Source organism: Squalius cephalus (genome assembly GCF_949319135.1).
Source record: "Squalius cephalus genome assembly, chromosome: 1".
NCBI lineage: Eukaryota > Metazoa > Chordata > Actinopteri > Cypriniformes > Leuciscidae > Squalius > Squalius cephalus.
In genome coordinates this window covers 27471848-27495526 of record NC_137122.1, presented here as the reverse complement: position 1 = coordinate 27495526, position 23679 = coordinate 27471848, and the positions used below count along the sequence as shown (strand labels likewise).

The 23679-nt window shown below is 36.6% G+C and overlaps 1 protein-coding gene across 24 annotated transcripts in view; it reads left to right on the top strand.

The window, feature by feature from the left end:
- nfixb (nuclear factor I/Xb) overlaps positions 1-23679 on the top strand; it is a 174522-nt gene that overhangs the window by 2539 nt on the left and 148304 nt on the right. For 15 of the 24 annotated variants that reach the window (XM_079869971.1, XM_079869953.1, XM_079869969.1 and 12 more), the window contains exons 1-2: positions 700-732; positions 10790-10900. In XM_079869971.1, coding sequence (XP_079726097.1) covers positions 715-732; positions 10790-10900 — 129 coding nt within the window. In that variant the 5' untranslated portion in view covers positions 700-714. Of the gene's footprint in view, positions 1-699; positions 733-10789; positions 10901-20325; positions 21839-23679 lie in introns of those variants that run through there. The other 9 variants (XM_079869984.1, XM_079869964.1, XM_079869982.1 and 6 more) reach the window with 2 other exon arrangements.

Sequence of the window (23679 nt, the reverse complement as noted above, 5' to 3'; positions counted from 1 at the left end):
TCATGAACGGTTCATCAGTCCAGTGTTTTATTAAAAACTCACTCTGCTGTGAAACATCTGACCTTTTCAGACAACACCATGAACCCATATTTTATACCCCCTTTAACCATTTTTTATGATTCAATCAATTTCTGATGGACAGCCATTTTTTTTATATCCTGTTTCACCCAGAAATACGTCAGATTGTGAAAGTTAAATTTTACAACAAGTTTGTAATGTGTAAAGTTCATTTAAAAGTGATAATGACATGTACTCATGTTTTGTTGATGTACCATCTGATACAGATCCTCAAGCCATTTGCTGTTGTTGTTGTTTCCACTTCGTAAGTAAATGCGAATAATCTAAAATTACATTTAAATTGACTTATTTTAACTTGTTTGTAAAAAAACAAAAAAACAACCTAACTCACATGTGGCCGTGAAGTGAACTGCAGCCAGCAACTAATCGCTCGTGCTCACACTCTTGCAATGTAACATACTTTTTGTTCTTTGCTTAGAAGTAATAAATAAGTTGGAAATACCTTTGCAGCCATACACTGTAAATGAACATCCAGAGTCGCTAGTAGCTAATGTAAATATGCTGTGCTTTCTTCTCAATAACACAAAATAAACACAACAGAAATGACAGCGGTGAGAAAGCAGCAGTTAAGAAAGCATCTGATCATGGCGATGTAGATATAGCCTATTTGCACGAGCTCCGCGATTCACCGGCATCATGTCAGCAGAGGAGGAGGTAATTAAAATGACACTGTTATGATAGTTTGATTATATATTTGAGATGATATAGACTATATCTGGCTATGTGAGACTATAGTTTAAATTAGTCCCTTTTCTTAGCTTGACACATTGACATTACAGTACAGAATGACTCTTTCGGCATTATCCTAGTGCTGTATAGAGAATAGATTCAGCCGTGACTTTCACGATACACACAATACAAATATTAAAGCAAAAAAAAAAAAAAAGTATCAATGCAACTTTCATGAAGTAAAATAACTAAAAGCCTTCCTTCTGCTGGAAAAAATAGTCCCTGACCTTGAACAGCAACAGAAGTTAGGCTACATTATTTCGCCAATAGATGGTGCCAAAGACTGTCTTTATGAGTGAGTCAGTCAGTAGAGAAGACTTTTATATTGAAAGAAAGGACTGAAACTTTAGCCTGGCAAGCCAGACCTACATCAAGATGTTAGGTCTGGCAACTCACCATAGACATGGCTCAATCCGAGGGGCGGGATAAACAGCTGTCTTTCAAATTCCCTCTGCACGCAATAGGATAGCGCTACAACCAACCAGAGCGTTTTCCCAACAGCGGAGCTAATGTTAGTTGATAGATTCAACTTTTGCCATATCTGGCTGGCAAAACTACGAACACATCTTCCTTTTTTTAAGAATGACTTAAGTGCCGTTCTTTGCTCTTTTCTCTTTTCTCAAAGAAAAGCTTAACTCCAAGTCCTCCAGAGTTGCGGCCAAAGCCGATTCGAAAGACTATTCTCCAGCAGCAGCAGCCATTCTTTGTTTTCAAGTAGCAGGGAACCGTCGCAACTCTGTCGTCATTATGTTAAGCCCGCCCCGCCTACTCTATACACGATGTGATTGGCCTGACACAATTTAGGTTTTTACAGCTCCGAAAGTCAACGGAGAGTTGCTAGACTACCCTGGCTGCAAAATAAATTTTGCTGCCGCTAGGGTGCGTCTAGATTTCTAGGCTACTGAAACTTGTGAACATGGAGAAGCAAGACGCAACTGACAAATGACTAGCGTGTTCCAGGCACTGGAAAACTCCTTAACTGTAACTTAAAGGACAAGATATTGCAGCGGACTAATATGTAATTACGAATATAGGACTGACCTGAAGGAAAATGCTCTACTGTAAATGCAGGTACACTCACTTACTCGATCTCTCACAGTACTCCACTGTATAAGCTTCAATGAACAATATAAATGAGAGAGACTATGTTCACCTTGCTAATAGTTGCTAAGGGTGTTGTGTAGTGATACATAGAACCGTTGGGTGAAGCGGTCATAGCCGTGTTTTATCCAAGCGGGAAGGAAGTCGACCGGAAGTTGAAGCCGGCCGCGTGCCACCATCCTGTAGCAGAACTTCACCTGCTGTTAGCATTCCATTGACTCCCATTCATTTTGGCGTCACTTTGACAGCGAATAACTTTACATCTGAGGCGTTTGAAGACTCCATTTGTCCATTATTTATTTCTAAAGAAACACGACAATGTATAAAATGCTCCATTACCTTGTAGCTTACGTTATGGCCCCGTAGAAGCAGTTTTTGTAGAAGTAGGCTAACGATTGCGTCATAACCACGCGACTCTCTGTCGCACAGTAGAGAGATTACCGTATGGACGGGAGGAGAAGCTCGCGGGCAATCGGGGAGACGTGGAGGCAAAGTGACAAAATAATGAATCAGAATACCTACTAGCAAAAGTTTCTCCTGCTCCTAGCTCATGGACACCTCCTACTCTCTCCGTCTCTGCAAGTTTCGGAAGGGAATGATTCAGATTTCTCATGCCACAGCCACTAGAAGACAGACGGGTTGCTCACGTCACATCTACGTCGTCAAGCTCTGTTTGAGTCTGCGCGTCAGGAACGGAAGTCCTAAAAAATCGCTAAAAATGGGATCACTTGTCTCAATTTAGTTCCAATGAGATGGCTCTGTCCACTTCTTATACTGTCTATGGTTTTATCGTGAATAAAACCAGAGACAATTTATATAAAACACAGCTATTGACCAATCAGCATCAAGGACTGGAACTAACCGTTTTACAGTCTTTGGAAGATTTTTTTTTTTTTTTTTTTTTTTTTATTGATATTCTTTTAACGAAGAAATACAATATACAGCACTGCATTGAAAACATGAACAAAAATAATAATAAAAATAAAATAAAAAATAAAAAGAATAAATAACTGCCTCCTCAAATAAGAAAAAACTGTTCATAGTAGTTAAGAAACTTCTTGTTCTTACTATTGTCAATGAGTTTAAGAGATTTAACAATAAGGGAAATCTCAGCAATAAAGGCCTCAAGTCTAGGCAAAGTCTTGAGAAATTTGTTTTTGTGAATAAAAAATTTACAATGCAACACAAAGAAATTAACAACACTATCAATAGCACAGTCACTCCCAGAAAAATAAAGGAATATATCCTTCAATGAAAAGTTTAAATCACAATTGACAAAATGAGAAAGATAGAGACCCAAGCTTTGCCAAAGAGGCTTAACCTGGTTACAGTGGTAGAATAAATGAAGCAAAGTTTCTTTCTCAACTTTACAAAATACACAAAGGTCAGAGATATCAACAAAAGAGGAAATTTGTGAGTTAGTTGGGTAAACATTATGAAGAATCTTAAAGTGTACCTCTCTTATTTTATTGGACATACAATATTTCTCAGGGAGTAACCACGCTTTCTTCCAGTGAATACAGTCAAAAAAATTATTCCAGAAAAATTTACATCGAGGGGATGTGTAAACAGTGTAATGTAACAATAACTTTATCAGTTTACTATTACATTTTTTATCAAGAATGCTAACTCCATCCAATAAAAGTTTGGGCAAAATAGTTTTTCTCTCATTAAAGAAAAGATGTGTTTTAAATAAATGCACATAACTTGGAGACAAAGCTTTGATGACAGAATTGAAAGTTCTAGCAGGCAGAGGAAAATTATACAAAGTCATAAATTCTTCATATTCTAATATACTGCCATCATTTTTAAATAAATCCAAAACAAAAACAATACCTCTATCATACCACTTAGCCATAAAAACTGATTTGTTTCGGATTAAAATGTTCAAATTATTCCACAGAATTTCTTTATGGGGAGAAAAATTGTGCACATAACACAATTTCCAAGCAAGTAAAACTTGTTGGTGAAATTTGGAGAGAGAAATAGGTAATTTAGAAGGATTGAAATTACATTTTAAAAGAAACTCTAAACTGCCTAATCTACTAAAAATGGCATTGGGGATATAGTACCAAATTGAGCCATTGCTACAAAGACATTTTTTTAACCAACTAATTCTGAAAGAGCTGACTAATTCTTTAAAGTTTAAAACTTCCAATCCACCCTCAGAACGTCTATTAGACAAAACAGATTTCCTAACTTTATGAGATCTGTTCTTCCAAATAAAATTTAATAAGATTTTGTTAATATCATCACAGATTTTGTCACTAACAAATAAAGATAAAGAAGGATAAACACAACGAGACAAACCCTCTGCCTTAGAAATAAGTACTCTCCCATAGATTGAGAGATCACGTTGTAGCCAAAGATTAAAGATGGTTCTTGTTTTCTTTATTTTAGGTGAAAAGTTAAGTTGTTGGCGGAGCAATCTATCCTTAGTAAGGAAAATCCCCAGGTACTTGATACAAACTTTAACAGGTATATTGTGCAACATTGATTGTTGAGTGTCATAAAGACAGAATAATTCACATTTTGATTCGTTTAAGTATAAGCCTGAAGCTTCAGAGAAAGAATTAATAATATTGATACACAAGGGAATTTGACTTTGGTTTTTAAGAAATATAGTTGTATCATCAGCTAGTTGAGATATTTTAAATTCTTTACTAAATATAGAGATACCTTCTAAACTGGGATTTTGTAAAATAACGATTGATAACAATTCAACAGCTAGCAGAAAAAGAAATGGAGAAATAGGGCAACCTTGACGCACTCCTCTATCACAATTAAAGCGTTTAGTGGTTTGAAGGCCAACCAAAACTGAAGAGTTAATGTCATTATAAAGCATGCTCACCATGTTGATAAAAGTAGATCCGAAACCAAAAAGGCTAAGAGATTTAAGCAGAAATTGGTGTTCTAAAGAGTCAAAAGCTTTATAAAAATCTAAAAACATTATAATAGCTTCTGAATCAATATTCTCTGAATAATCAATAAGATCAAGAACTAATCTAATGTTGGAGCTAATGTGCCTATTTTTCATAAATCCATTTTGTGTTTCGCCAATTATACTATTAAGGCCAGATTTTAAACGAACCGCCAAAATTAAAGCAAGTAATTTATAATCAACATTTAACAGTGATATAGGTCTCCAGTTTTCAATTAAAAGTGGGTCTTTATCAGTTTTGGGGATCAAAGAAATAAGACCCTGCTTCATTGAGGAAGTCATCTCTCCTTTTTTAATACAGTCTTTAAACAAATTATGTAAAGGTTGCTTTAAGATGTCCCAAAAATGTAAATAAAATTCAACAGATAAGCCATCAGTACCTGGAGACTTCCCCCTCTTCATAGATTTCAGTGCATCCTCCATTTCAACTATAGAGATATCAGAATCACAAAGTTGCTTAAAGTCATCATTAATACCTGAAATCTTATCATGAATACTTAAAAGAAAATCGTCCGATTTTTCTTGAGAAAACTGAGAAGTATACAAATTTTTGTAAAAGGAATATACAAAGGTTGAAATCATTCCTGGATCTGTACATAAAACACTATTAATATTTAAGGCAGAGAGAGATGTCTTTTTACGATTTCGTTTTTCAAGAGCAAAAAAGTAATTGGTGTTTCTTTCGCCCTTCTCAATCCATTTTGCTCTAGAGCGTATAAAAGCACCTTTAACAATCTCTGTGTACATATTTTCAATTTGCAAATGACATGTGCTCATTTCTACCTCATCCTCTTTACTGGGATTTTCCTTCTGCATTAACACACTTAATCTATTAATAAGTTCTAATTCTTTAATGTTCTTTTCTCTTTTAATTTGCTTACTTCTATTGACAGCAAGGACTCTAACTCTATATTTAAAAAACTCCCAGCTAGAGCCAGGGTCGTTTCCAGTATTACTAAACATAGAATTAGCCAGCTGAATTACACTATCATTAAAATTGGCGTCTTCCAAAAGACAACTATTCAATTTCCAGTAACCCCTTGTTCTATTTAACTTACTATTTTGTGCAAGATTCAAAGAAATTAACATGTGATCAGTAAACGGGGCAAATTGATGATTAACAGTATGGACATCTTTCAAAATAGCATGAGAAATAAGAAAAAGATCTATTCTAGCTTTAAGTGAACCAGATTTGTTGGACCAAGTAAAGCCTCTACAACTACTGTTAAAGAAACGCCAAGCATCTACCACTGAAAGATTTTCACACAACCATAAAATAATATTATCATGTGAATTAGAGGTAGTTCTTATAGGAAATCTATCTTGTGCATTGTCAGGGGTTTCATTAAAATCTCCAGCTATAATTAAATAAGAATTTAGAAAACAACTTTGTATACTTATAAGCTTAGCTCCCAATTCTTTAAGCATAGATGCATTAGCATTTCTAGAGTTGTGCCCATAAACATTACACAAGATGAAAATCACATTTTCGGTCTTGCATACTAGAATGATCCATCTACCCTCATCAGATGAAAAAGTTTTTAAAATATCTCCTCTAAATTTATGCATCAAAATAAGAGTACCAGCAGAACGATTGGATCCGTGACTCATAAAGATTGAATTACCCCACTGAGTTTTCCAAAAATTGTTATCTGATTCACAAGAGTGACTTTCTTGAACAAAAATAAAATCAGCATTACTACGTTTACAATACAAAAATAAAGCTTTCCTTTTCGAATGATCTCTTAAACCTCTAACATTAAGAGAGGCTAAATTAAAAGAAGAAAACTCAAAAGAATGCATGAACACAGATTACAACAAATGCAGTGCAACAAAACCAGCTAAACAGCTGGTTAACACAACAAGATCCTACTTTTGGCTAGAAAGTTGACTTCTTTTCCTTGAACAGGGTAGGTGGTGATCGATCGGTAATGTCTTCTACATGGCACCAAAAGAACATTTAAGGTGCATTATTGAGATAGAGACATTAAATAAATGAAAAACGTTATAAGAGAAGAAGAAGAAGAAAAAAATAGTTCGATTTCCTTAAATGGGCGACTCAGAAGGACTGATTACACGAAAAAGCATTCAGTCTGAAGTATATTAGGCCACAATTTTCTGACCATCAATGAACGCAAAAGGCCCCGAAAAGGAAGCCTTCTTACCCTCTTCTCTTGCCTTTTTAACAAGCGGCCACAACTTTGCTCTCGCAGCAGCATCTGCAGGAATCAGAGCTTCCGAAATGCGTAGGCGAGACTCTCTCAGGTATGGGTTATCCTTCGCAGCTTTCCAGACGAGATCTCGGAATGACCGTGTAGAAAATCTTATGATGATGTTTCGATGAGCGCCACCCTGATCCCGTCTCCCGACTCGGTGCATCACGTCAAGAGCGTCGTTAAGCTTACCAGCGATGTCAGGTGCCACATGTTCGAGAATGTTCTTAACAGCCGAACGTAGATCCTCGTTCTTAGTTTCAGGAACCCCGTGCACCTTTAAACACCAACGCCGACTATATCGCTCAAGTTGCTCAATCCGCAATTGGATCTCCTTGTCTGACGATTGAAGCTCTGTAATATCTCTGGCCATTTTGCACATTTTTTCCGAGTGCTCATTAACTTCAGAAGCAAGCTTCTGCACTACCACAGACAGGTTATCAACGGCTTTCGTCGTAGCATCAGTCGATTTCTCGATGGAGATTAGCTTTTGGAAAGTAGCATCTTGTTTCGCAGACAGTGCTTGAATGGTAACGTCTTGTTTTGCAGACAGAGCTTGAATAGCATTCAAAATGTCGACGATATCTCCGCTTGTTTCAGACTTCTTTTTCGATTTTTTAGAAGGAGGACTTTTTGCAGGAGACGCTGGAAAGGGTGTAGCTAAACATAGATTAAAACTCTGTTTCGTATCACTCGACACTGAAGGGTCAGAAAGCACAGCGAACCTGTTGCTCAGACAAGCATCAGAGACTAGCTCAACTTCGGCGCCAACCTCGACATCCATAGCTTTCGGAAAAACTCGTCTCCTTCTGCCCATTAAACAAATTTAAATGCAAAAAAGTTCACGCAGAAGACCACAAAATATAAATGAAGGATTAAAAAGACTGATCGATCACATTACTACCACATCCGCCAGAGCTCAACTTTACACATCCACCAACCACGATGCCATCTTGGCCTCTCCACAGTCTTTGGAAGAGATACTCTCGGGACCGCGCATATTCGTCACATCCTTTTGTTTTCCCGTCTAAAAACGTCCCTAGTCCTTCACATAAAAATTAGACTACAGGCTTTATAGATGAACTAGGAAGTTGGGGAAAGTCTTATTTTTAAGTTTTTTTTTTAATTTTTTTTTTTAACAAGCTGTTCACACATTAGCAATAAAAAAAAAACCCCATAATACCGGTACACTAAAATTCTCACAAATTGCCCCCCCCCCCCCCCCTTTTTTTTTTCTTAGTTTATTTGAACATGTAAATAAAATATATATATATACAGACATGCATACATATGTAAAATTAAAATTAAAATAACAGCTAAATAAAGTCATGTACTTCTCAGCACAATCTTCCAAAATTATTGTAAGTAATTCAAATTAGAATTTAAGTGGACATTAGTGTTTAAAGTTTAATTACATTAAAGTTTAAATCATGGCATTAAAAGTGCCAGTTCCTTAATGACATCATATTCCAGGATGTGACAGTTTTTGATGGGAAAACAACAGCACAAACATCCGTAGTTTTAGTCTATTGTTGTTTGTTATACATTGCTTGGTTTATGCCCCTCTGAAATGTTAGAATGACAGAAACATTTGATTATTTGACCAATGATCTTTAAAAATACCAACATTTTAAAAGAAGTTAAAAACAAATATGAAAATGAATGTCCTCATTAGGTGTAAGCTGACTGGCAATCCGTCACTTTAAATAAAAAATAAAAAAAACTTGCAGAGGTCAAAAGGTGCTGGGATAACACCTTATGGTGCCGACTGGTTGGGCGCAAGTATGTTTATTGATCATAACAAGCCACAATATTTCTGTGTATCTCTATGAATTCAAACACACAACTGTTTAAATGATATGATCCCGTCACAGTATAACATTTCCATATTACCCTGGGTCATCTAGACGCTCTCTCTCTGAGGCCATGCCAGCTTAGTGCCAGTCCTGCATCACACACTCTCTCACACGCACACAAAGAAGTCTTGTTTAGCTTGTTTTAATTCCCTTAAATTAGGGAGCCGTGCCAAGTCCTGCACCAGCAGCCATCCCACCACAAGCAGACTTATAATTGTCCCTCATCTGACACGCAGGGTCTTCGTCACAGCTTTGTGTGTCTCTAAAGAGCGCTGCTGCTCCCAGGACTGCATGTGCTCTCTCATTCACTTTCACACATTACATGCATGCATGACTGCACCGTTTAGATGCGGCTGGACGAGGATAATCAGATAATCAGCACGGAAATATTTTGAACTGAGGAATGCCACTTAATTAAAAAAAAAAAAAATAAGAAAGAATTGACATGCTGCTTTCAAGCTAAAGGAAACTGTAGGACGCCCGCTTGTGCTTTACATTTTACATTAGGGACTGCAGCATGAACATTTACCACGGTAACCAGAGTTACTGCCAAAATAATTACCATATAGTTAGTTACTGCTTTCTCATCATAGTAAATTAATGTGGGATCTCCTTCAGACGGTGTAATCATTCTTTGACTTTTTGTGAAATGTAATTATGCATATTTTGAAAGAGATTTCTCTTAGTGTTTGTTTAGTATAATAAAAACAATGGTATTTATATATTTTTAAGAAAATGTTGTCTTTATTATCTTATTTTAATCATTATGTTTTAAATAATTAAAACATTTTGTATTCATTTGGTCTTAATTATTGTTTTAGATTTTAAATAATAGAAATCTTTTTCCAGCAATTTAGTCTTCATTTTCTGTATTTAATTTATTATTATTTTAAAATAATTAAAATAACTTTAAATGCAATCTGACTTCATTTATTTAAAAAAAATCTGTTTTTATATCTTAAAAGTAAAAATATATATATTTTTTATTTACTTTACACATAAAAAAAGATTATTCATTGACAAGGCTGTCTGCATAAAAAAAAAAAAAAAAAAAATCTATATATATATATATATATATATATATATATATATATATATATATATATATATCACACTGTGCAACATTTATAGCCAAATTTCTGCTGGCTAATCAGCCTGATCGATATATCAGTCTGATACAACTAAAGTTACCATCATTTTTTAATTTAAAAAAAAAAGAAAATTTGTTTCCTATTTATTTGCTACAACGTTACATAAGTTTCGTACATCATGGGTACAACATGCAAGTTTTCAGTGCAGCTTAAACTGTTAAACACACTAAAAACCATTGTAAGATCACAATTTATCCAGCCAAACAAAAGTACACATCAGCTTCCGGCCATCGCTGTACAATAGGCCTCATAAGAGCCTGTGTCAGACAGCAAGAATTAACAAACACAATATGTGTATACCATTGTGGCAATTCAATTTCACTAAAGTCAATTCAAATGAAAAATAAGGCAGGTAAGCGTAGGAAGCGTGCAGATTGACCACCCGCCGCTCCTGTAAACGCTGTCTTTGAAGTAAATATGTGTTTGCATGTACACAGAAACACTCTGGTGACACCCAGAGCCCAGTGTTGGTTGGCTGTGTGTGATCGGTGTGTGAGTAAGTCTGATGGCTGGCGCTGGCTCCGGATGGCTACAGCTGCCCGGATTGAGCTTCCTGGCGTTTTCTATGTCAAAGTCCTCTCTCCCTCTCGCTAACACATACTCACACAAACACAGGCATGCATGCTGGCTGCATCCTGCATCCTGCACGCACGCTCCTTCTGATTGGTGCTCGCTGGGTGCTTTTTCTTTTTTATTTATTAATTTTTTCCCCCATCCCAGGAAGAGGATTTCTTCTGGCAGGAGGCCGCGGGAATGGCGCTGGACAGGCAGGCTGACCCAGGGTTCAGGTGGCAGCTGTGTTATGACTTCTCTGCCAGGTCGTGGCTGATGGTATGACCACCCTCTCTTTCTTTTTGCTCTCTTTCACTCGCTTAGCACAATGTTTCCCACTTTTTTCCCCACTTCCTGAAACTCATTTTACACCAGATTGCAAAACATCAGTTATCTATCTATCTATCTATCTATCTATCTATCTATCTATCTATCTATCTATCTATCTATCTATCTATCTATCTATCTATCTATCTATCTATCTATCTATCTATCTATCTATCTATCTGTCTGTCTGTCTGTCTGTCTGTATATCTATCTATGATAAGATTGTTGCTGGTCTTCAAGCTGCTGGTAAATGAGTTTGCTGTCTTTTGAATTGCTATGCACTTTCTGATTTATTGTGATTTAGTGTTTTATTTCTTTATATGATTATTTTATTTCACTTTTTATACTATTAGTTGTATAATATAGCAAAAACATTCCGTTTCCGCATGTTTTAATCCTTTCACAAATCATATGGCCTTCCTGAGGACTGGACTCTTTCAGCGACAGCAGGTAAATTATTTAGTATTAATTAGTATTAATTAATAATTAAAATTATTAGTATTATTTAATCTTAAACTAGGTTAATTACTGTTTTAATTAATTTCAGTGGTCAAATAAGGTAAAAAAAACGAAAAACAATTAAGGCAACAACTACACATTTCCCCCTGTGTAATTTGTAACAAGTCAACATTTTAATATAATAATTAAATTGGGATTATTAAATCCAATATCCTAATTAATCATTTAGAAAATCTCTTCAGAAAAAGGAGCTTTTTTATCAAACCATTGCATTATTGTTGGTTCTCCCAAGTCTGGATCTGAGAATATTTACATTTTTGTGCTACTTTCCCCTTTTCAATTAAGCCTAATTAATCATGGAAAGGGATGTAATGCACAACCCCTAAACACAGAGGGTCCTCAGATGAGGGATTTCAGAGACTTCTGTATACAGAGCCTTATCGGGGGATCTGACACAGTTTAAACCTCATGGGCCTTTCATAGAGACTGCCTGCTGTGCTACTGGCTATGTAGGGCAGCGAGAACCAGGCGCCCTGTTTGTGTGTGTGTGTGTGTGTGTATGTTTGTGAGGAATAAGACCGATGAAGAGCTTCAGTCCTTTGAGGACATACATGGAGCAAACTGGAGTTTAATGTTGCAAAATCATGGGAGAAAGGTACTACAGGTTGGGGTTTCTAGAGTTTGAGCAACTTTGGTTTTGGTTCCAATTAGAACCTAAAAGCTGCTTTAACAGCATGATGTCATAGAAGAACCAGCTCGAGTTCCACAAAGAACTTTTATTCCTTAGTTTTAATGAAAAACATCCATGAATTGGTGCTTTAGAACACAGAAACCATCAGACTGATCTGAAAAGCTTAGAATGAAACATCAAGGACTTACCGAACCTCCGAAGAACCATAAAGTCAAATTAAGAATCTTATGCAGATCATTATGCATTTCAATGGACTACTTTTCCATTGGTTTTCTTTGTGTTTATGCGCTAAACGGACGTCTTTGACCATTGCGCCCATGTCTTTTTGCATGCATTTTGCACACGACACAGCATTCCAAAAATGAGGCACTCAAGTTAAAATAAGTTCAACTTCAAAAACTCATCTCGATACTTGTCCATTTCACTGCTCGCATCTTGCGTTTTTCAATGCAACAATGTGTTCTGTGTGAATGGCCTCTAAAAAGGTGCGAACCATTGAAGAACTTTTAATAAAGATGAGTTTACGAAGATAATACTAAGGGTTAGTCATCTGAACAAAACCCTAACCCTAACTATTGAACCTATTGCAGGGAATATATCTTAAATCATAATGGAGATGTTTACTGTTATGTTCCTAGTTGCCCAGACTTAGCAGGCAATGAAAAAATCCCATAGATTTACATTGAAAAATGGACTCATGTTGGTTGACTCTTTTGACCTAACCTGCCAGCATCTGACTTTTGCATTATGTTTTCATCTATAAAAGGTAAAATTCTAGTTTTTAATGCAGGAACCGGCCTTACATACGAGTATACCACCATTTTCCCCCCAATCCTTCAGCGATCTCTTTCTCTCGCACGCTAGCACATCCCTGTCATCTGTTCAATTAATCCTGCTCTCTTGTCCTAGTCCAACTTCCTCTCTTTTTCCTTCTCGTCTCGCCTCTCTTCTTCATCCATCCAAGTGTTTGTCAATCCCTGGCTACAGATGTCCACACCTCTTCCTCTCGCCCGGTCCATATCTCTGTCTCTCTGTGCACAGATGCCCGCTTTGGCCTGCAACAGCTGTCCCGCCATGTGCTGCTACCAAGTGTTGATGCGCTGTTAGGAAAGGGGGGGGGGGGGGGGGGGGGCTCATGAATATTCATGTTAATTTGGAGCCATTCTACCAAACAGAGCCTGGCACTGCCAAGGAAGCCCCTCCCCTCGATGAGATGGTGGAAGAGAGGAACCGTAAGACTAGGCCAGACTCTGTGGCCTGATTCCACGAATTAAGGCTCGACGCTGAGAGTTGTGAAAGACAGCCGACAGAAAAGCCAGAGAAAAGGGAAGACGACACACTGCCTGAGATATTTGGAAAAAAAAAACATTCATAAGGATGTGCATAGATTTTACAACATTAGCCCATCATTTGGATGTTTTGAAGTTCACCAGTGAGCAAACAAAATGAACCAATATTCAGTTTAGATGTTTACTTATTTAAAAAAACGTTATTCAAATGGATATTATCTCGATTGTTTATCCTAAATAGTGATGAGACTAAATTGTCTTTAACATGCTTTTGATGATGCATTTATAGATTTTTTTTTTATATTGACATATTGGTTTCAACCCACAGAAAATCAAATATTCCCAATGAGATCTGACCAAAATTGGCCCATCTTTTGAAAGTTTAGGAGTTTGCATTCACAAGTGAGCGAACAAAATGAACCGATATTTCTTAATGGTTCTTTGTAGATTAAACGTATTTTTGATGATGCATTCATATTGACATATGAGATCTAATGAGATCTCTTTAACATCTTGATAGTTTCTCCTAAACAGTGATGAGACTAAATTGCCTTTATGGAGATTTCGATGCATTTATAGGTCCTTTATATTGACATTTGTGTTTATCCACAGAAAATCAAACATTCCTAATGAGATCTGACAACAATTGGCCGATGATTTCCAAGTTTTGGAGTTTGCATTCACAAGTGAGCGAAGATAATTAACCGATAATCAGTTTAGATGTTCAGTGAGTCATTGGAGCGCATTCAATTATTCTTTTTGAGCACGTCGGAATTGTCTTTATGGTTCTTTGGAGATTAAACATGTTTTTGATGATTTCTTCATATTGACATATTGGTTTCTACCAAACAGAAAATAAAAACCCCTAATCAGATCTCAATTGTTTCTCCCAAACAGTGATGAAACTAAATGGAGAGCAAACACCAAAAAGTTTCCTTATGCTTCTCTTGAGAAAAAGACCCAGTGATTCCAGAAGAAATCTCAATAATGTCTCAGCTGTGCTCAAATTTGCCTTAATATGAACTTGAGCACTTTTCATCAAAGAGCGTATGATCTTTTATAGCTCTAAACTCTTACTTTATGCTGATTTACTCATTTGCGTCTATTTTGACGGGTCTATCTCTTCAGCAGAAACATCAGCAACAAAGTTGATACGTGAAACACAACTGAAATCTCAAATAGTGTTCTGAACTATGAAAGAGCAACCGGTGAGCAATCAAAGTGGCTTCTTGGAAGAAGTTTCACATTGTACATTTATAGGAAGTCATTCTGTGTAGAAACCAAACTGAAGTTTTAAAGGATGGAGACAGGAAGATTAAAAAGGCTGGAGCAGGTTTTAAGCACAGAAGACCTAAGCCGGGAAGGGAGGAAAGATGAGGATTGAGGGAGAATGGAGGGAAGGAGCAGAACGGTAGAGGTATATGGTGATAACAGATGAGAGCGGCTCGAGCTGGAGGAGGGGGTCAGTCTCTGGTGTGTGTGTCCTCTGCTCTCTTTCATGAAGAGCCAGAGAAGCAGATTATAGCAGGCCTCCTCTTTCAGTCCCTCCAGGGGAGGACAACCCCTCTCCCCCAGCATCCACTGGCTTTAATGCTCGGCATCCCCCTGGACCAGCCTGGATCCAGACCAGACACACACACACACACACACAAGCTGGACATCCCAGCCAAGCCATCTGATGGATTTGATCTTGACTTTTTTTTGACCCTGCTGCACTAATATGCATATTGAGGCCAATGCACTGCATTTCTTGTTGTTTTCGATTGGCTCTAATCATTTCTGTCTTTATAAGCATGCTTAGGTAAGAAGTCAGATATGTGCAAGTTTACTAAACCGCATGCAACGAGTTGGGCTCTCCTCACGGCCTCTCTCTCTCTCCCTCTTGCTGGTGTAAGATAAGCGTAGCGCTCGCAGGCGTTTTCTCCCGAGACTCGCTCTCCTGCAGCAATGCTGTGCACCAACCTGATAAGGTGTGAGAGCCCAATTCTGCTCCAATCCCGATGGAGCCTCACCACAGGTGACCAATCACTGCGCAGCTCTCCGTTGTTCATCTCATCGCTGAGCATGCATGGTCAGGTCAGGCCGAGGTTTTATATCCCTCTTCTATGATGCATTAGCCACACATGTGCTGATATGGTAGATTATGACTTTACAAACACGTGTTACATAGCTTTCTTTAGACCATGATAAACTTGCAAAATCTTTATCATTAAAGTAAAATCCCAAAAATTGCTTTAACTTCAGTAGTCAGATAGTTTGATCTTACCACGTCTTATCAGCCTCTGCTTCATTCCACTTTTTCAAAACGCTTTCAAAGTCTTCTCAAGCCTTTGCCAGATTAACCGTGTGGTCTTCAGGGGACTGAAACATATACACCTTTAAGATGAGAGGCACTTTGAACATTTAAATTAGGTACAGTTCCCAGGGAATTTTTTTTTCCCGGAGCCCACAAAGGTTAGCACACGTTGCTTTGAAGGAAAACACATTTTTCTCTGCTGCAGTCAGTCTGTTGGGGAGCTGGAACATTCGCTTTTCTGTCATATTTTATTTTATTTGATCACTTTCATTGCCTGTTATGGTGAAGTGCATGTCAGTCTTCTTTGGATTTCTCTCTTACAGTGTCCTATAAAATAATTATTTTAGTAGATTTCAAAACGAAATTAATTATGGATCCTTTTCACTGACTGAGATGAAAATCTTGTAAAGCTTTTAATATTGAAATTTTTAAAGAATTTATTGTACATTTGTACTATGATTTGTGTTATATTACCTTGGCATTCAATTTCAGAAAATTAGTCAGTGCTGTTGCGTGAGTTTTGTTTTATACAATGGCTGCTTTGGGAGTAAGAGGCAAATTTGACATCTTTGAGTTTTTCTTTTGCTATATTGGAGCAAATGGGAATGCACAAATTTTATTTGTTGTAGTTTCTGCTCAACACTAAATAAGTTTACCCAACTATGACGAAGCCTGGAAATGTGAAAAAGGTTTATTAATTTAAGTAGGCCTATTAAAGTGGCAAAATGTACGAATTTTCATGTAGCCTATTAATCGCTTTTTTTTATTGCCAATATGTGAACAAGCTTACAAGTAACAACCCCTAAAAACTGAGACCTTCCCACACTTCCTCTGAAAGCCTGTAGACACATTTTTATGTGGAGGACTCGTGAGGTTTTTGCCGGGAAAATCAAAAGGATCTGACCGAGAGCATCTCTTCTGTTCAATGACACATAAAACAAATATACAATACCAAAAGACCCATTCTATAGCACCCAGATCTATAGCTTATAGTCTCATTTCATAACAGTGTAATTTTAATGAACTCATCTGTCGACATGATGCCGGTGAATCGCGGAGCTCGTGCAAACATATCCACATCGCCATGATCAGATGCTTTCTTAACTGCTGCTTTCTCACCGCTGTCATTTTTGTTGTGTTTAAATTGTTATTGAGAGGAAAGCACAGCATATATTTACATATTCGTCTAAACGTCGCTCTCAGCAGCGTGGACGGTGTCTGGATGCTCAGTAACAGTAAATCGCTGTAAAGGTAATTTCCTTTTTACTTCTAAGCAGAGAAAGAAGAAGAACTTCGCCGTGAGTTTATCGGGGCCTTGAATCACGTTCAGTCTCTCGTACTTTACATGAGCACTAGCAATAAGTTGCTGGCTGCAGTTCACTTCACGGCCACAAGTGTCGCTAATAACAAGGGTTTCTGAATTTTACATAAAGTAAAATAAATTGAATAAATAAATTGTTAAAACTACAAGAAAAAACGTTTTGATCTTGAGAATTTGCCCTTGTAAGTGTAAAGGTCTTGTGATATATTACATATATAATATCATATTACATATCTGACAATTAGATGGGCTACATTAAACTACTTTTTTTTCTTTTCTTTTTTTTTTACACTGTCCAAAATAATATTGCATTGCATTTTACATGATAATGATGAATTGATTTGAACATTTTTAGAAGAAAAAGCGTGTGAGACTTGTGTGTAAATTTCTAGATGGTTGCTAGGGTGTTTTGAGTGATTCACCACCAGTTCTCTGATATTCTTATCTCTAATAATGGCTCAGATCAGCGGAAGTCTGTGACAGTCATACCCACATGTATTGTCTATCAAGTGAAAATAATAATAGTGATGCTTTCCAAATAAAGTCTACATGGTGTTCATTATGCAGTGCACTGTATCATGGGCAGTGTATTGCAAGTAATATACATTTTTGGACGGGAGGTGTAATGGTTAATCCAGATATTTTCAAGGCTCAAATAGTTCTTTTGCTTTAGGTTGAGGGAGGTTTGCCTGATGTGTGATTATAGCTGTGCACTACCTCAGTCTTTGGCCCGGTTCACTCGCCAAGGTCAGCATTCCTGGCCCGGCCGTTGCTTAGCTGAATCTGAGCTTCATGCTCTCAGTAGCCCTGCTAAATTAAAGACAGGCAGTCAGAAATTAAAGCCAAGCCAAGGAACCGGCAGTAGAGCCTAAATTCAATCTGGACTGTGCTAAATAAATGACACTCCTGTTTGAAGTGAAAGGAAAAATGAAACAGCGTTACCTTCTTAAAAAAAAAAAAAAAAGAAGAAATCTATATGAGAAACTTTGTGACTCTTTGGTTATACGTTACATCTTAAATCTTAAGCTTAAAATAAGCCAGTGTTAAATAACATGCTCTACTAGTGAGATTTGCATGTGCACTTGTACAATTTTTGAGATGCATTCAGCCTCATGATGTCATCACTTTGTTACCATCTCAGTTACTCAAATAAAATGTGTTGAATTTTGGCCTGTTTTGGTGCAGTTTACTTTACATCACCCTGTGGCTGTTTTTTCCCTCTTAAATTGTCCTTTAAGATAATCATATTATATATATTTGAAAAGTAATGAATTATTGAATCATTTACTAAAATGCATTACTACAAACGCAAGGGAAAAGAATTTGCAAAGGTCACATGGGTCATATCGATCTACTATACATATATATACTACTCTTTTTCTCAGACCCAAATTAATCAATAAATCATGCATTCATTTCAATAACATTTTACATTTGAACATGCATTTTTTTAATGCATCTACTTTATAGTAATCCTCTGGCTGTTGCAACTCTGGTAAATGAAACGCCTTTTCTTTCTTTCCTCACTTTTTGCAGTGGCGGTAAAAATCAAGGATTCGATATTTAGATACAAATATAAACTAGTGTAGTTTATAATAACATCAGTTTAAAAATCGTAATACTTGTTTAGAGAGAAATTTTTAGTAGTGTTTCTGAAGTCAGTATTAAACGCACCTGCACAAATCATCAATGTGTTCCTTCTTCCGTCCAGCATTTAGTTCTGATCATACCGTTCAAAAATGTTAGGGGAAATAATCATTATTATTTTTAATCACGCGTATTAGCGTTCAGATTTATTTTAAAAGAGAGATCTAAGACGATTTTTCCATTCTCTGTTCTGATGTGAATCATTTCATTTGCGATCAGTCTAAAATTAGATTATTATTATTATTATTATTTTAAATGATGTTCGTAACAATGACGCAATGTAATGGCAAATTATAAGATTTCCCCTGCTTAAATATAATATTTTAATTCTACACAATCCAGAACTTACACTATTTTTCTCCATAGCCTATGATGTCACACGGAACAAGTGTTCTTCGTTAATTAATGAAATCATGAGCATAATAAAAACATAGGCAAAAATTTACATTAAGTGTTTTAATTTCGTTTAAATTGAATTAGTACACATTCGTGGTTTCGTTTTTGTTTTTTGCTGTTTGCCTGAGATGTGGTGTCGACAGACTATAAATCACCGAGCTGATGTCATATATTTAATAAATGAAGAATATATTAATACAATAAATTAAAAGAGCAATACTTGCTCATACACGAAGTGATTTGTCACTATGATATTATACTTATTAATGTTGATTTAAACTGATTAATATATTAACAGTATTTGTAATTAACAAATATATAATTAAGGCGCTATATATTTGTATATATTGAGATTATTATTCATCTTTTTTCATTTATTATATTTATATTTCAGAATGCTGTGAACTGTAAATACTGTGATCATTTTATTTAACTGATGTTTTAACACTGAGGCTCAGAAAGCTCTGACGCTCGTTTATGTTTTTGACGGTGGTTTGATTTTTAATGCCCTAACGAATATTACTCACGAATAATTATTTAAGTGTTAATTCATTTTCTATTGGCTTAATGACAAATGTGATATGGCATGTTTTCAGAAATGTTTAAAAACAGGTGAGAGCGTTTAGAAAGAGAGAAAACTAATACTGGGTCAAATATGGACAAACTCATCCCTTGGGTTACATTTTTAAATTACATATTAACCCAACGTTTGGGTTTGTCCATATTGGGTTAAAACAACCCAGCATTTTTTAGAGTGTAATTTTAAATTTCATAGCTTAAATCTGCTATCAAAAATGATTAAATAAAATATGATTGGCTGTTTAAAATTGTGTTTGTTAGATGTAGTTTTTCTCTTATGCAATGCTTATATAAATAGCCTATTCGATTTCAAACAAGGAACACGATTTTTTTTTTCTTCTCCCCTGATTTATTATTTATTATTCTCTTCTCAACGTGAATTATTGAGGACCATTTCCGTTTATTAATTCCTTTTTGTTTTGTTTCATCTTTATCTGTATTGTTTGTTAAATCATAATCATAGATTACTGGCTCATTTTGAGATATAAATGCAGTAAATAACTTAAAAAAAACGTTACATACATTTGTTTCATGATATGAAAATTACAATTAGCAAAAACATGAATAATCTCAGTGAGTCTAGAAAATAATGAATGCTAAACAATATATTTTAAAAGGATTTTGCTAAGATGTGTTATCTTTATATACACAGGGAAATATAATTCAGTTGTGTTTGTGTTTTTATTATTTTATTTAGCATTTGTTTCTTTTGACAAAAGGAAAATGAATTTGTTTGATAATGTAGTTGGCAGGTGCATCAGGGCTTCACTGAAGGTCAGCGCGTGTCTCCTTCAGGTCGTGTGGAGGTCTTTCTTCTGTTTTAGCCCAGGTATGTTCAATTAATTAAAACAGCCACAATTAACCCACAAATAAGATGTCATTTACGAGTTTTCCTTCATCTGACATCTGGCATATATATATTATGAATTAATTAAACCTTAGGCAACCAATGGGGCCTGACTATATACCTTTATAAATTACCATTGAACAATAAAGTTTTTTGTTGTTCTTCGACTAAAGCATCTCACTTTTTACACCCATGTAAAATTTTAAATGTGAGGTCGACAGCAAATCGTTTATTTGATTGCATGAACATTTGCTGAACCAGAATGTTAAATATAGTGAACAGAACTGTCTGCACACTACACCTGTTCACTTCTGCTAAACACTTTCATCATTGCAGAATTAGGGTTTACATTTTACTTTTGCACCACTGTATAGACTTGACTTGATAACATAAAAATAATCAGATTTACGTCACCGTTTAACAAAAAATCTGCACACTTCGTACACACACATCTCTCTCTCCCTGCCTCTCTCTCTTTCTCTCTCCGGTGAACGGTATAATCCCCTGCCGTTCCTGCTTCTCTCCAAGCCCGTATTTAATTCCCTTAAACCCCCAGCTGCCGTTCTGGTTCCTCTGTGAACACGACAGACTGTGAAGCGCTCCCGGTTATTAATAATTCACCAGCCACTGCACGAATCCGTCCACAGATCAGCCCGACCGTTCCGCACGGGCCACGCAGGGCTAGCGCGTTTATTTTGGCAACTTCTCTTACATAGGCTACTTAACATACATTAATTAGTTATTCGAAACCTTCGCGCGTTATTCGTTTTGGCGACATAAAAGTCCACGTTCCTCTCGCGCGTCGCGTGTGATTCCGCAATATTGCCCATAATGACGTCCTGTCCATAATAATTGATCGTGTAATCCATGCACTGAGGAGGAGGAGGAGGTCATGGAGATCAGGTCTCCAGTGAGATGGATGGAGACTGAGCACCAATTCACCCAGAGTCCGTGAGCTGAAACTGCGCAGGCTGAAAGTTGCTGTCGGTGGCGCACGGCGCGAGCTCGACTGAAGCCACCGGACCGGAGAGGCGCTCAAACCGGGGGATTCGTACCAAAGGAGCGGTCGTGCTGAACCCGCTCCGGCCCCGAAGCTTTAACCCTTTTTTTGCATCTGCCGAAAGACAGAAACGCGCCGGCTGATTCCTGCGAAAGTTTCTGTGCGTAAAAGTTGGTCGTTTTCCACGATCCACGGGCCCGTCCCGCAACCCGGTTCTTCTGCTTCCGGTATCAACGGAGAGAGACGACTCATTTGCTTTTCGTCTTCTACCGCGCTCCCTTTTTTCGGGGCAAAGTTTTTTTTTTCTTCCTAAAGGAGTAAAATGGGTCTTTGAGACTGTTGGCAATATTCCCCGCTCCACAATGGTACGTGCTGTGTAAATCAACTTTGCTCTTTTTATTTCTGCTATAACATGCTGGTAAACATGGAGAGAAGGGTTTAGATTGATAATATGCCAAGCAATAACTGTCCCAGATTAGTTTTTGGCGGTTTTAGTTTTAGCGCAAAAACTCTTGATGCACAACAACATGTGCAATAGTTATCGGTCGCCTCGATGCACATAATGCCACTGTGTGTGTGTGTGTGTGTGTGTGTGTGTGTACTGAATAACGCTCTGTTATGAAAAATGCTTGAAGTTGTTCATGTTGATTGGGAAGTTAGTTTGAAACTGTGCAGAATGTTTCCCTGTATCATTATGACATTTGCTGTGCAACTAATTTATTGCACTATTTTTTACATATAATTTATTATATGAGCATAATATATCAGTCTAAAGTGAATACAGAAGCAATGTATTATCATAACGCAATATCATAGTTTAACTTTGACCCTGTGGCACTCCAACTTTCATCATCACTGGTGTTCTGGATTCATCTCTTTTTATGTTGGTGGATAATGAAGTGTTGTGTAGGATAATAAGCCTTCAGTTTACACGCTTTCCAGTGTTATTGGGATTACAGGCGACACATGCACATGTAACATGCCATTACTGAAATTGTTCCACTGCGCAAGCTTGTCACGGGACGACAGTCGCCGCCCACATGTCGTCTGTCAAAGAGAACAAAAGCTCTGAGGGGTTATATATAGAACAATAGTGCTGGATGCAACTTATTTCGTGCCCATGCTAACTTTTTTTTTTTTGGACTGCAGAGTGTTATATGTAAAGTCATTGCAATGCATTTTGATTAGCACTGATTCATGCATTGCAATTTTGCTTATTTATGCACATGTTGTAGTTTTATATGTAAACACACTAACTTTTAAATAAGAATAATTGTAACAATAATAATTGGCAAAAGATTTATATATTGAGTAGGATGATAAATCCATATTTGGCTGCACTCTTAGAAAAAAGGGTTCAATGGGGTTCAGTACAGAACCTTGACTCAGGGGTTTTAAAGACCCCTTTATTTCAAAAAGCTTCTATAAGGAGACATTTATTAAATTATTGCATTATACTTTCATGTTTAACTGGTTATTTAAATTTTTTTTAGTGATAAAGTATGGTTGCAAGCTTTGTGTTTAAAAAATAATTAATTAAAAGAAAATCTAAATGATCCCATGATGGGAACCCAAATGTATATAGGCATATGAAGAGCCTGACATAAACCTTTAAATATGTATATAGTACCTTCTCTTTTAAGAGTATGTGTGTGTCCACCTGGCCAAAAAGCAGAAGTCAGTTCAAAAATCTACAGCTCAGTCCATGTATTTAAAGCGCAATTTGTTTTTACAATTTCAGAAAAAAATTTGCATTGTCATGTCAGTTGCTATACTTCAATTCTATAGTCTATATATGCACTAGTGTTGTCACGATACTGGACTTTCCAACTTCAGGGAGGCTTTATTTGAATCGTAAACTACATTTACAAAAAAAGACAGGTAAACAGCCAGTAATAAAATAAGAACAAATAAACAAATGGCAAACGATAGCACAAAAAAATACAATAGAATAAAGAGACAAATGACATAAACAGTGCTTTAAGTTTGTCAGGTGGGTCTAACAGTAATACTCAGGTAAGACACACTACAGAAATGTAAGAAGTCAAATGTAAAATAACTCTGGATATTTTTCACTGTAAAAATTAAATACAGATTATTGCTTACAATTGAAGCAACAAAAGTTATTCAGTCAAGAGCAGCGAGTGATTTTCTCAAAGAGCAGCAGGTTTATTAGGCTGCTGTCACTTTAAGAGTTAATGCACGG